This window comes from Lepidochelys kempii, chromosome 9, assembly GCF_965140285.1.
Source record: "Lepidochelys kempii isolate rLepKem1 chromosome 9, rLepKem1.hap1, whole genome shotgun sequence".
Classification (NCBI taxonomy): Eukaryota; Metazoa; Chordata; order Testudines; family Cheloniidae; genus Lepidochelys; species Lepidochelys kempii.
The window spans coordinates 64,507,647-64,521,104 of NC_136388.1; the positions used below are offsets into that span (position 1 = coordinate 64,507,647).

Sequence of the window (13,458 nt, forward strand, 5' to 3'; positions counted from 1 at the left end):
GGTGTTAACTGATTAATCGACAGCCCTAGTTAAAACTATAGTGGGTGATATTGCTTGGATGGGTGTGTGCCTCCACTGGATAAAAGATTCCCATACATCAGAGACCTATAGTGAGAGCAATTAGATATAATTGACAAGATTCCCAATTGCTTCCTGGGGTTTCCCTGTTCAAATGCAAAAGATAATATATTCCTATTCTAGAAGGACATTCTTGTTGTCACACCTTTAAGGGAAACAGCTGCTTCTGGGTGACTAAAATCAGATGATGCATTTAAGAGGTGTAGATGTCTCTCTATAGATTTGCATGTCCATGATTCTTATAGTGAAATTAAATACCTCTTCTCCCAATCCCTCTTGCATTAGTTTGAGTGCAGTAGCGCTGCTCAATGCACATTGAGCTCTGTGCCTAAACTAAATCCCTTTTTCCTGCACTTGGTTCCTAATTGGCTCTATAGTGGTCTGAGCCCTTAAATGAATGTGAAAGGTGCATATTTCAAATTTAGCAGACAGTTCTCTAAGTGAACTACATGCCACGTGCATACATGCTGTTCTTTACTGAACATCATCAGCCTTCCATGTCTTTACCATATGGTTCCTGGGAACATCTTGTTGCAGAATGATGCCTTTTGGAAGGTGGTGATATACAGAAGGGGAGCCTGTAGTATAAGGGTATGCTTACACTACGAAATTAGGTCAAATTTATAGAAGTCGGTTTTGTAGAAAGTGTTTTTATACAGTTGATTGTGTGTGTCCCCACACAAATGCTCGAAGTGTATGTAGTCGGCGGAGTGTGTCCACAGTACCGAGGCAACCGTCAACTTCTAGAGCGTTGCACTGTGGGTGGATATCCCACAGTTCCTGCAGTCTCTGTCGCCCATTTGAATTCTGGGTAGAAATCCCAGTGCCTGATGGGGCTAAAACATTTTTGTGGGTGGTTCTGGGTACATATCGTCAGGCCCCTGTTCCCTCCCTCCCTCCCTCCGTGAAAGCAAGGGCAGACAATCGTTTTGCGCCTTTTTTCTTGAGTTACCTGTGCAGACGCCATACCACGGCAAGCATGGAGCCCGCTCAACTAACTGTCACTGTATGTCTCCTGGGTGCTGGCAGACGTGGTACTGCATTGGTGCTGGCAGCAGTTTATTGCCTTTTGGCAGTAGACAGTGCAGTATGACTGGTAGCAGTCATCGACGTGGTCCTGGGTGCTCTTTTAACCGGGCGCCTGGGCAAACATGGGAGTGACTCAGCCAGGTCATTTCCCTTGTTTCGTCTCATGGCAATTGAGTCCTACCAGCAATGCACTGTCTTTTAACCTGCAGCTAGCAGAAGATGATGGGTAGTCATCATACTGCACCGTCTTCTGCCGAGCACCCAGGTGTTGATGATGGCTAGCGGTCATGCTGCACGGTCTGCTGCCAGCAAGATCTATAAAGATAGATGAAATGGCTCAAAACAAGAAATAGACCAGATTTGTTTTGTATTCTTTTTCTCCTCCCTCCCTCCCTCTGTGAAATCAATGGCCTGCTAAACCCAGTTTTGAGTTCTATCCTTGAGGGGGCCATTCAGTTTCTCGCAAAGCCACCCCCTTTGTTGATTTTAATTCCCTGTAAGCCAACCCGTAAGCCATGTCGTCAGTCACCCCTCCCTCCATCAGGGCAATGGCAGACAATCATTCCGCGTCTTTTTTCTGTGCAGACGCCATACCACAGCAAGCATGGAGCCCGCTCAGATCACTTTGGCAATTAGGAGCACGTTAAACACCACACGCATTATCCAGCAGTATATGTAGCACCAGAACCTGGCAAAGCGATACCGGGTGAGTAGGCGATGTCAGCGCAGTGACATGAGTGATGAGGACATGGACACAGACTTCTCTCAAAGCAGGGGCCCTGGCAATGTGGGCATTATGGTGCTAATAGGGCAGGTTCATGCGGTGGAACGCCGATTCTGGGCTCAGGAAACAAGCACAGACTGGTGGAACCGTATAGTGTTGCAGGTCTGGGACGATTCCCAGTGGTTGCGAAACTTTCGCATGCGTAAGGGCATTTTCATGGAACTTTGTGACTTGCTTTCCCCTACCCTGAGGCACAAGAATACCAAGATGAGAGCAGCCCTCACAGTTGAGAAGCAAGTGACAATAGCCCTGTGGAAGCTTGCAATGTCAGACAGCTACCGGTCAGTCGGATATCAATTTGGAGTGGACAAATCTACTGTGGGGGCTGCTGTGATGCAAGTAGCCAACGCAATCAAAGATCTGCTGATATCAAGGGTAGTGACCCTGGGAAATGTGCAGGTCCTAGTGGATGGCTTTGCTGCAATGGGATTCCTGAACTGTGGTGGGGCCATAGACGGAACCCATAACCCTATCTTGGCACCAGAGCACCAAGCCGGCGAGTACATAAACCCAAGGGGTACTTTTCAATAGTGCTGCAAGCACTGGTGGATCACAAGGGACGTTTCACTAACATCAATGTGGGATGGCCGGGAAAGGTACATGACGCTCGCATCTTCAGGAACTGTGGTCTGCTTCAAAAGCTGCAGGAAGGGACTTTATTCCCAGACCAGAAAATAACCGTTGGGGATGTTGAAATGCCTATAGTTATCCTTGGGGACCCAGCCTACCCCTTAATGCCATGGCTCATGAAGCCATACACAGGCAGCCTGGACAGTAGTCAGGAGCTGTTCAACTACAGGCAAGTGCAGAATGGTGGTAGAATGTGCATTTGGACATTTAAAAGCGCGCTGGCGTAGTTTACTGACTCACTTAGACCTCAGCGAAACCAGTATTCCCACTGTTATTACTGCTTGCTGTGTGCTCCACAATATCTGTGAGAGTAAGGGGGAGACATTTATGGCGGGGTGGGAGATTGAGGCAAATCGCCTAGCTGCTGGTTACGCGCAGCCAGACACCAGGGCAGTTAGAAGAGCACAGGAGGGCGCAGTGCGCATCAGAGAAGCTTTGAAGACCAGTTTCATGACTGGCCAGGCTACGGTGTGAAAGTTCTGTTTGTTTCTCCTTGATGAAGCCCCCTGCCCCTTGGTTCACTCTACTTCCCTGTAAGCTAACCACCCTCCCCTCCTCCCTTCGATCACCACTTGCAGAGGCAATAAAGTCATTGTTGCTTCACATTCATGCATTCTTTATTCATTCATCACACAAATAGGGGGATAACTGCCAAGGTAGCCCAGGAGGGGTGGTGGAGGAGAGAAGCACCGGGAAGGGTGGTGGAGGAGGGAAGGACAAGGCCACACAGCACTTTAAAACTTATTGAATGCCAGCCGTCTGTTGCTTGGGCAATCCTCTGGGGTGGAGTGGCTGGAGGCCCCCACCACCACTTTCTTGGGCGTCTGGGTGAGGAGGCTATGGAACTTGGAGGAGGGCGGTTGGTTACACAGGGGCTGTAGCGGCAGTCTGTGCTCCTGCTGCCTTTCCTGCAGCTCAACCATATGCTGGAGCGTATTGGTTTGATCCTCCAGCAGCCTCAGCATTGAATCCTGCCTCCTCTCATCACACTGCAGCCACCTTTCAGCTTCAGCCCGCCACCTCTCCTCCTGGTCATTTTGTGCTTTCCTGCAGTCTGACATTGTCTGCCTCTATGCATTCGTCTGTGCTCTGTCAGTGTGGGAGGACAGCATGAGCTCAGAGACCATTTCATTGCGAGTGCGTTTTTTTCACCTTCTAATCTTCACTAGCCTCTGGGAAGGAGAAGATTCTGTGATCCTTGAAACACATGCAGCTGGTGGAGAGAAAAAAAAACCAGTATTTAAAAAGACACATTTTCTAGAACAATGGCTACACTCTTTCACTGTGTTAACATTACATACACAGCACATGTGCTTTCGTTCCAAGGTCGCATTTTACCTCCCCCCACCACGTGGCTAGCCCCTCACCCCTCACCGTGGCTAACAGCGGGGAACATTTCTGTTCAGCCACAGGCAAACAGCCCAGCAGGAACGGGCACCTCTGAGTGTCCCCTTAAGAAAAGCACCCTATTTCAACCAGGTGACCATGAATGATATCTCTCTCCTGAGGATAATACAGAGAGATAAAGAACGGATGTTGTTTGAATGCCAGCAAACATACACCGCAATGCTTCTACAATGATTCCTGAATACGTGCTACTGGCCTGGAGTGGTAAAGTGTCCTACCATGGTGGACGGAATAAGGCTGCCCTCCCCAGAAACCTTTTGCAAAGGCTTTGGGAGTACATCCAGGAGAGCCGCAAATGCCAGGGCAAATTAATCATTAAACATGCTTGCTTTTAAACCATGTATAGTATTTTAAAAGGTACACTCACCAGAGGTCCCTTCTCCGCCTGGCGGGTCCAGGAGGCAGCCTTGGGTGGGTTCGGGGGGTACTGGCTCCAGGTCCAGGGTGAGAAACAGTTCCTGGCTGTTGGGAAAACCGGTTTCTCTGCTTGCTTGCTGTGAGCTACCTACAACTTCATCATCATCCTCTTCCTCGTCCCCAAAACCTGCTTCTGTGTTGCCTCCATCTCTATTGAAGGAGTCAAACAACACAGCTGGGGTAGTGGTGGCTGAACCCCCTAAAATGGCATGCAGCTCGTCATAGAAGCGGCATGTTTGGGGCTCTGACCCGGAGCCACTGTTTGCCTCTCTGGTTTTCTGGTAGGCTTGCCTCAGCTCCTTAAGTTTCACGTGGCATTGCTTCCGGTCTCTGTTGTGGCCTCTGTCCTTTATCCCGTGGGAGAGTTTGACAAATGTTTTGGCATTTCGAAAACTGGAATGGAGTTCTGATAGCACGGATTCCTCTCCCCATACAGCGATCAGATCCCATACCTCCCGTTCGGTCCATGCTGGAGCTCTTTTGCGATTCTGGGACTCCATCATGGTCACCTCTGCTGATGACCTCTGGCCAGCGTGGCAAGCTGCATGTGACCATGCAAACAGGAAATTGAAATTCAAAAGTTCACGGGCCTCTTCCTGTCTACCTGGCCAGTGCATCTGAGTTGAGAGTGCTGTCCAGAGTGCTCACAATAGAGCACTCTGGGATAGCTCCTGGAGGCCAATACCATCTAATTGTGTCCACAGTACCTCAAATTTGACCCGGCAAGGCCGATTTAAGCGCTAATCTCCTTGTCGGGGGTGGAGTAAGGAAATTGATTTTAAGAGGCCTTTAAGTCAAAAAAAAAAAAAAAGGGGGGGGGGGCTTCGTCATGTGGACGGGTGCAGGGTTAAATAAATTTAATGCTGCTAAATTTGACCTCAGCTCCTAGTGTAGACCAGGGCTAAGCATGCAATGCCAGAAACTTGTAATTCTTCACTGCCTATTACTACCTGTACCCATGAGTAATGATGCACTCAGCTGCAGTTAAGAGATTTTTATAATTAGGAAGTGCTAAAGATGAACTGCACAACTGAGTGAAAGGCACAGTCAACACAAAACACATCTCTGAAAACATACCTATTCTCACAACCCTGTCTGAACCAGAATGTGACCTCACTAATGGCCAAACTCTTGCATCCCTGCTGTTTGATTTTTGCAGAATGAGGCAAACCTAAAGCTGTCTACACAAGAGCAATGTAATTTGCTACTTACTTACTTCCTTTTTGGTAGGAGAGCAGATCTGTTTGAACACCAGCTGATTTTTCTGGACTCCAGTGTGGTTTATTGAAATTTAACAGGATGACTTCAGCCTACAGCAAAGGGAAAATATTGTGCAGGATCAACAAAAGCCTAACCGTTTTCAGCTAGCACATGGAGCAAGTCAAACAAAGTAAATGAAAATTGAGCTCATGCCAAGCTGTAATACATGTGAAAGTTTGACCTGCTGTAAAAGCCGCCTCTCAGGGGTGATCAGTTCAGTCCCTACTGATGGAAGATTTTCCCTCCATACTTTTGCGCTCTACTCTTACATCAAGTTGCAAGTTTGACATAAGTTCTCCAGTGCCCAGCATGTGGAGAAAGTGAAATATTTGAAGTGATTGGTTTGTGCTCCCCATAGTTAATCCCTCCTTTCATTTAAAAAAGTTGCTGGTCTATGTGCAGAGGGCTGGAGAGCACAATTCCATGTCTGATCACATGGAAGAAATTCTGTTCACTGGATGGTCCTAGAAATTGCCCATTAGTGCGATGTGTCTGAGCCCTGAGAAACCCTTGAGACTTGAATCTAATTTATTAACATGATTCGCAGTCGTTCTTTGCTCTCATTTCAGATGTAGATTGCTTCCATTTTTTCTTGTCTGTCGGTATCTTGCTTCCATTGCTATAAATTAACATCAGAAATGAACCATGAAGATGAGAGCATAGGTGGTTCTTCCTGCTAAAGAAATCGGAAATGCTGTCATTTAAAGCAAAATTACCCTGCATCTGTCCAGACACAAAAATAGTGGCTTGTGAAATTGATAAAACCCCACCCCCAGAAAAAGCTTGGCCAGTAAAACAAATTCAAGGGCTAGTTTTAAAGTTTTCTATATTAGTGGCTGATTTTGGATGGTCAGACCTCAGCAGCTAATGCTCCACAGAACCAACAAGTTGCAACCACATTTATTACTGTCAAAACTCTTGCTTTGTTGGAAAGGGGGGCTCACAAGCTCTAACACAGCCTACAATTGACACAAGAAGAGTATGGTGCTAGATCTGTGCAACCCTGAGACTGAACTAATGCACTACAATCAAGGTAAGATAATGGTTTCCATGCTGCTCCCTGACCGCACTGCTGAGCAGCCACTGGCCATCTGTGCTCCAGTATCCTTAACTCACTGACATCTTGCGGCTATTCTTGCTGATGCCTCAGTCCCTAAAGCACCCAAGTAGATGAGCTGTAACATGCCTGTCCCTGGCTAATGCTGAAGATAGCAGTGAGGGCAGCCAATGAGATTGTGGCAGGGCGGTGTCTCTGTGTGGAAAGAGGATATGGTAACCTAGTCCTCTATTTCTCAGGGGCTGCAAATGACATAACGTAAAATAAAGCTTATTCACCATCTGCAAAGGAGAATGAATTGAGAGCAAGCCAAGAGGGAGAGAGAATGTGTGTATGTGGAAAATAGGAGCAGCTGGAGGATAAACACAAGGTAAAATATTGGTACAGTATTTCTAAAAGGGGGTTTCTGCCTCCTCCCCTTGGCTTAGTGATGTACTATTGTTTTCCTTTTTAATTGCTTAAAGAACTGAAGTCCCCTCTGACCCTTTTTAAACAAACCTCCTAGGGATGGTTCTAAGTGAACCTCATCAGTCCTTGTTTTTTTGATCAACACATTCTTCTCTTAGCAATTTAGTGCATACAATTATAAGGGTGTTTATGCTTTCCTGCCCCCAATCAAACCTTTTGCAGAGCTGTCGGACTAGAATACCCAATCTGAAATTCCTAGAGAAAAGGAAGGAATCCCCAGCCTTTGATGATATTTACTTCATGTGAATATTTTTTTTTTTTTTTGTCCAATGTAGATTAACTGTTTCTTATCAAGGCACTTCTGAAAGTGGTATCAGACTGTAAGGGATCACCAAGATTGCTGGATCTGACTTCCCCTTCTCTTCCCCCAATTTCTCCCCACACTGGTTCTGTGACCCTCTGAAAAGGCTGGGGTTAGGATGGCATTGTGTGGGGTCTGTATTCATTGTGTGGCATTGAGTCTGGATCAAATTTGCTCAGTTTATAAATAGTGTGGTTCTTTTCCCCTAATTTGGTAGTCCAACCAACTGAGTCTGGGATCTGCATCAACTTACTACCCCAGTCACAAAATCTACTTGCTCTTTGCATCATCACAGGTGATTAAAGACTGCACCCTCAGCTGATATTATTTGGGGCAGTGTCAACACACATTTTTATTCGCTATTTGTTTGTGATACAGCCTGTGATGTGCTAGTGTTTTCTAGACGCTGAAGAAGGGGCTATCCCTGGCCTAAGGAACTCCTGGTCTAAAGACAGAGTGAGACCAACAGAGAAGGGAGAACAAAAAGATGGACTTCATATATAGGTTACCAAGATTCCCCATAGGCTGTACTGCAGAAGTGGGATTTTGAAGAGGGACTTCAATAAGGACAGGGTATGGGCCTTATGGACAGGAAACTTGGTTGCCCCATGCCTAGGTGCCCTTGACGGAGAAGGCCCAGAAGCCCAGACTCAAAGGGATTTAGGAGCCTAAAGAAGCAGTAGGGCTAGAATACCCACTAAAATTCCTAGAGGAAAGAAAGTACAGCCGCTCCCCAGCCTGCGATGACATTGGCTTCATGTGCAAGAAACTGACAAACAGGTGAGCAAGGCGTGGGGGCAACATGAAGTCTGACATAGTCATATAAGTAGGGGGGAGCAGAGTTAAACTTCTTGTCAGCTCCTCCAGCTTGTATAACTTTGATGCAAAAGCAGATGGGGGACGGTCCAGTGGAGGGATTTGGAGGAGAGATAATCAAAGGAGTTCAGCTGCATTTTGTATGAACTGAAGGGAGGCGCGTGCACACATGTCTGTGTGTAAAAGTAATATGGTAGGTGAGACAGATGCTGAGGAGGAGAAAGCAGCAGGATTTGGGTTTGACCAACTTGTGTAGGGAAATGGAGGAGGATCCAGGCTCAGGGAGGATGGTGGCAGTGATATCAGTAACAGAGGAGAGGCAGTGGAGATGGATTGAGAGGGAAGATCAGGAGTTTGGCTTTGGTTGTACTATGTTTTCATCCAGGAGATAACTGAGATGCAGGCTGATAAGTGAGAGTGGATGGGAAGAGCAACAGTCCCTGCCCTGAATGTACAATTGGAAGCGTACCCTCTGTGACAGCTGTTTGCTCCCATTGTCACCCTGGGATTCTGCCGAGTGCTCCCATCCGGCAAAGACTTCACCCAACTTCAGTGAGCCTGTTTGCATGTGTGTGAAGTTGTGCAGCTGTCTTTGCAGGAACAGGGCCTAAGTGTGTCACTGTGGTATCTGAGTACCACACGGGTCATGGCACAATTGGGTCCCCAAAACAGGATGGGTGAATAATCCTGGAGAGGTGTGGAATGCATCTCCCCCCTGCCCTTGCTGGAGAGCTTGCACTCAGCCAACTTCCTCCCTGGGGTGACCTACATTGACTTCAGCAGAGTTTGACCCATGGTGTTGAACTCATGTAGTTACATACTGCTAGAGTGGCAACCAGTCAGGTTTTGTTTTTATCACTAATGGGAGCAGAAGGGGCTCAGACCACTCCTACGAAGCAGAGCTGTTGAGTCAGAAGTTGACATTTTGGCAGGGACTCTTCAAAGCAGAGATACCTTGGAGATGGGTTGTCATCTCTGAAAACTTGGGCAAGGTGGAAAGGAAATAAAAAGAGATGGGGTTGGGGGAGTCACGGTTTGAAGAGTTATTTGTGCAGGAGGGGAGCTCTGTTTCAGTACGACTGATCTAAAAGGCTGCTGGGAACAGCTTCCCAGCTCAGTGCACACAGGTACCCTGTGGAATAAGACTCACCCCATCACTGCAGGAAGCTTCTAGGTAAGCTCTCAGAAGATTAGAGGAAGTGATTACCACCAAAACCTTTTTCTTAGGCTGCTCAGGGCTTCATCACAGCCAGAAGGAAAGTTTGCGTTGAGCCACATTCTATCCTGGGGTAATCTCCATTGACGTCTATAGAGCTGCAGTAGGGATGAGTTGGGCCCATGATGCTGAGCTCATTGTATTTACATGTCATCTTAGATCGGAAATCTGTGGCAGCTGCTGCATGATGTGGTTTTGTATTTTTTTAATGCCTTTAAATAAGATCCCACTTTCTTCATATTATTTGTATTGCAGTAGCGCCTGGGACCCTAAGGCATGAACCAGGACCTCATTGTACTAGGCAGTGGACAAACAGTCCCTGCCCCAAAGAGCTTCCAATCCAAGTATAAGATGAGACATTGTATTCCCTACCTGTCTTTCTCCACCCAAGGAAACAGTGGGACTGCAGTGGGCAGCATGGGGTAAAACCCCATTCCACTTACCATGTGAGAGGCAGCAATGCAGCGTTGCCCCTATGCTGAAGGGTTGGGCGGTGTTTGCCCTGCCCATGCCTGTGCCCTGCCACTTGACTGCTCAGGAGGAGGTCACCCAGTGCTGCTGTGGAAGGAGCCCCTACACCCAATGCCTATTCCCCTATCCTGCACCATGGAACCACAGTGGTTCTGCCATGTGGCCCTCCACAGCCACTGTGCTGGATTTGCTCAATGTTCCCCACAAACTAATGAGCAACACTATCCTAAAGGCTGGGAATTATAGGCCTGATCCAAATCCTATTGAAGTCCAAGGAAAAGTTCCCCAAAGGCTTCAGTGGGCTTTGGATGAGGCCCTAGATGCCTGGATTAGCTTCAGTGGGAAGGAATGTTTAGCTTCCCTGGCACAGAGATTGTGCCCTGGGAAGTGACTGTAAAGTACCCGGCTCCATGGAGACTCAGGTCTCTCGTTTCCTGCACTGGCATAGACTTCAGCCAGACCAGGTGCTCTGTCAGGACAAACTGCCAGGCTCAATCTCTCTGTTTTGATGGAGGTGATTCTAGGCAGCCACATGTAGTTGGTACAGGAGCAGTGGTAATCTGGGATAGACACACTGCAAAATCTTATCAAGCTACAGAAGATACCAGACCTCCACAGAAAGGACCACTGGATTGATGTGTCTCTCTTGGGGATGATTGGCTCCAGCTGCTCATAAAAACACAAGGGAAAGCAACAAAAGGTACATTATGAGACTGCAGGCTGCTGCCATGAGGCAGCTCTGCTGGAAAAACATACAAAAGCTTTGCCCCCAACATGGCGAAACAAGTATATAAGGAAACGTTAGAGCTCATCCCATAGGAGAGGAGGGATAAAATGCAGCTCTCATGTTAGCAGAGAGCTGGGGTAAGACAGGGTGGATGGTGGAGGAAAGACAGAAAAATCAATCCTCCCACTGACCAAGGGACAGGGCAGTCAGTCTTCCAAAGCGGCCTGGGGTCAGTGTTTGAAGGCGGGGTCATTTCTTGTGAGTTAGTTATAGGTAGGAACAAACTAGTCAGCCAGACAATAATGCACCTTTCCAGCTGGCGAATGACTCAGACTCACTTGCCCCATAACCTTCTTACAAACTCTTATGGGTTTTTTCTACCTGATCCTAGTGGCTAAAGGAGGTCTCAGAATGGGGGACAAGGCCAGGATGCAGCATGGACACTCTGAGAGGAGGGAGGAGGAAGACAGAAGGTGGAGCTCCAGGAGTTACAATGTAGGAGCAGTCTCCAGCTTCCTCTCCACCCTTGTGACCTTCCCCATCTACAAGACCATCTTCCGCCAACAGATCCATGCCTTTTCCATACAGGAGGCCATACAGCAACTGCACCAGGAGGGAATGCGCCGCTTCTACCGGGGCCTCTTCCCACCACTCTTGTCCAAGACGCTCCAGGGAACCCTGTTGTTTGGCACCCATGACAGCTTGCTCCTTCTCCTTACCAGCAACCCTTCTAAGCCTTGCACACTGGGGGAGCGGTGGATAGCAGGATTCCTGTCTGGCTCAGTGGAGGCCTTAGTCCTGAACCCCTTTGAGCGGGTCCAGAATGTCCTGCAAGATGGACGGAAAGATGTCAGGTTCCCAAACACCCGCAGCATCCTGCAGGAATTCAACTCGTATAATCTGAAGCAAAGGCTGGTTGTAGGCTACTACCGTGGCCTCAGCCCCGTCCTGCTGCGGAACAGCCTGGGCAGCGCACTGTACTTCTCTTTTAAGGATCCCCTCCGTGATAGCCTGGCCGCAAGGGGCTTGCCTAGCTGGCTCCCTGCCCTGGTGTCTGGCAGTATTAATGGAACGGTGACTTGCCTGGCATTGTACCCTCTGAGTGTCCTCATTGCCAACATGCAGTCACAGGTTGTGGGGAGGGATCTCCTCAGCCTCCGGCAGTCTGTTTGGTCTGTCTGGGAGTCGCACGGGAGGAAGCTGACTCTTCTTTACCGGGGCGGCTCCCTCCTTGTCCTCAGGTCCTGCCTGACTTGGGGTCTGACCACTGCCATTCATGACTTCCTAAAAGAGAACACAGGGCAGAAGTCCCGGGTGGAGTGAGGGGAGAGGTCAGAGAACCACTGGCCCTGACATTTCTAGTGTCATGTCTTTAGAGCCCTGAGGACTTTAAGTGGGATTTCGCTTGTTTACAAAGAGACCCTGAAGCTCACAGTCAATAAAACTTTAACAACAAGCTAAACCTCCAACCTACAGGTCAAAAGTCGTGCTCGGAGGCCATACTTTCAAGACAAAGAAGCAACTTTGGGAGGGAGGGGACTTAACCAATCAGAAAGTTGCTTGGTTGGTTTCTTAAACAGCCTTGTAAGAATCTGGAGTGTTGGCTTCTGTGGCTACATGGAGTGAGCCAAACCCTGCCTGCAAAAGGCTGATCTGATACATTTATGGTGGTGCCCGTGTTCTCGTAGTCTAAGCACAGGATGGAGAGTCAGGTGAGCAGGGTTCTGTTCCGAGCTGTGCCACTGTGACCTCGTAAAGACATCTAATATCTTGTGCCTCATCTTGAAAAATGGGGATCATAGTATTTTCCTGTTAAAAGCGCTTTGAGAGCGTGGGTGGAAAGTGCTACAGAATTGCAATGTGTTCCCATATTATTGCAATCTGTGGATTAAACATGCACTGTCCCTCCTATAAGAGAATTTCCCTCTACTACTGCATGTTCATGACTCATTAAGCACCCAACTGAGCTAAAAGAAGCCAAATTCTGTCCTTGCATTTGCACTTGTGCCTCAGGTTAGTTCAACACTGAGGATACAGAGAACAGGGGAATGTGGGCTGAGGTGGTGAAGCTAGGCCATGCAGTTTAGGTTTGGCTATTCATAAAAGGAAGAAGCTGGTGGAGCTGCTAGAAGGCAGGCTACTTCAACTGGATTGACCTGAAGCACAAAGCAGAAAATTGGGACTCTCTGGCTTATCTCTGTGAAGTGGCAATTTAGACTCCTGGGTGAATTCCTGGTTCCACTGTAGTCCATGAGATTGAGAATTTGGGGGTCAGGATTTCAGGCCATGTGTGTCTTCATTCTCAGTTCATGTAGTTACAGAGAAGGTTGGGGTGAAGGTTATGGTCACAGCTGGGTTCTGCAAGCTTTCATGATCCTGCAAGCATCCTTCCAGAGTTCAAAACTGGGTTTGGGACAGAACCACTACTGCTATATGTGGAGGGTGATCTGCCTCTGCTAGCTGCCAATGTGTGCTCATGGTGCTGTTAGATCTGTCACAGCCTTTGCTAGTACTGATCAGTCAACATTGGTGACTCCCTTGCTGAGTGGGTGTGGTGGGCCTGTCGCAGTTCCACTCCTTCCTCTCTCAGAGATTCCAGATGGGTGTCACTGAGTTATTTCTCCGCCTCTTTTCAGAGTGGTAGCCATGTTAGTCAGTATGAGCAAAAAGAACAAGAAGTACTTGGGGCACCTTAGAGACTAACACATTTTATTTGGGTATAAGCTTTCGTGGGCTAAAACCCACTTCATTAGATGCATGGAGTGGAAAATACACTCCATGCATTTGATGATTTTCC

General features: G+C 47.9%; 1 protein-coding gene across 1 annotated transcript; it reads left to right on the top strand.

The window, feature by feature from the left end:
- Positions 1-6,881: 6,881 nt before the first annotated feature.
- Positions 6,882-12,497, top strand: SLC25A53 (solute carrier family 25 member 53). The gene is made up of 2 exons (XM_073358837.1): positions 6,882-7,032; positions 11,053-12,497. Exon 2 carries the CDS (start codon positions 11,073-11,075, stop codon positions 11,982-11,984), a length of 912 nt encoding a protein of 303 aa, XP_073214938.1. The 5' UTR covers positions 6,882-7,032; positions 11,053-11,072; the 3' UTR covers positions 11,985-12,497.
- Positions 12,498-13,458: the final 961 nt, after the last annotated feature.

Bases quoted from the DNA above. Each gene is read 5' to 3' on its own strand.
- SLC25A53 (XM_073358837.1), top strand. From the start codon at position 11,073: ATGGGGGACAAGGCCAGGATGCAGCATGGACACTCTGAGAGGAGGGAG.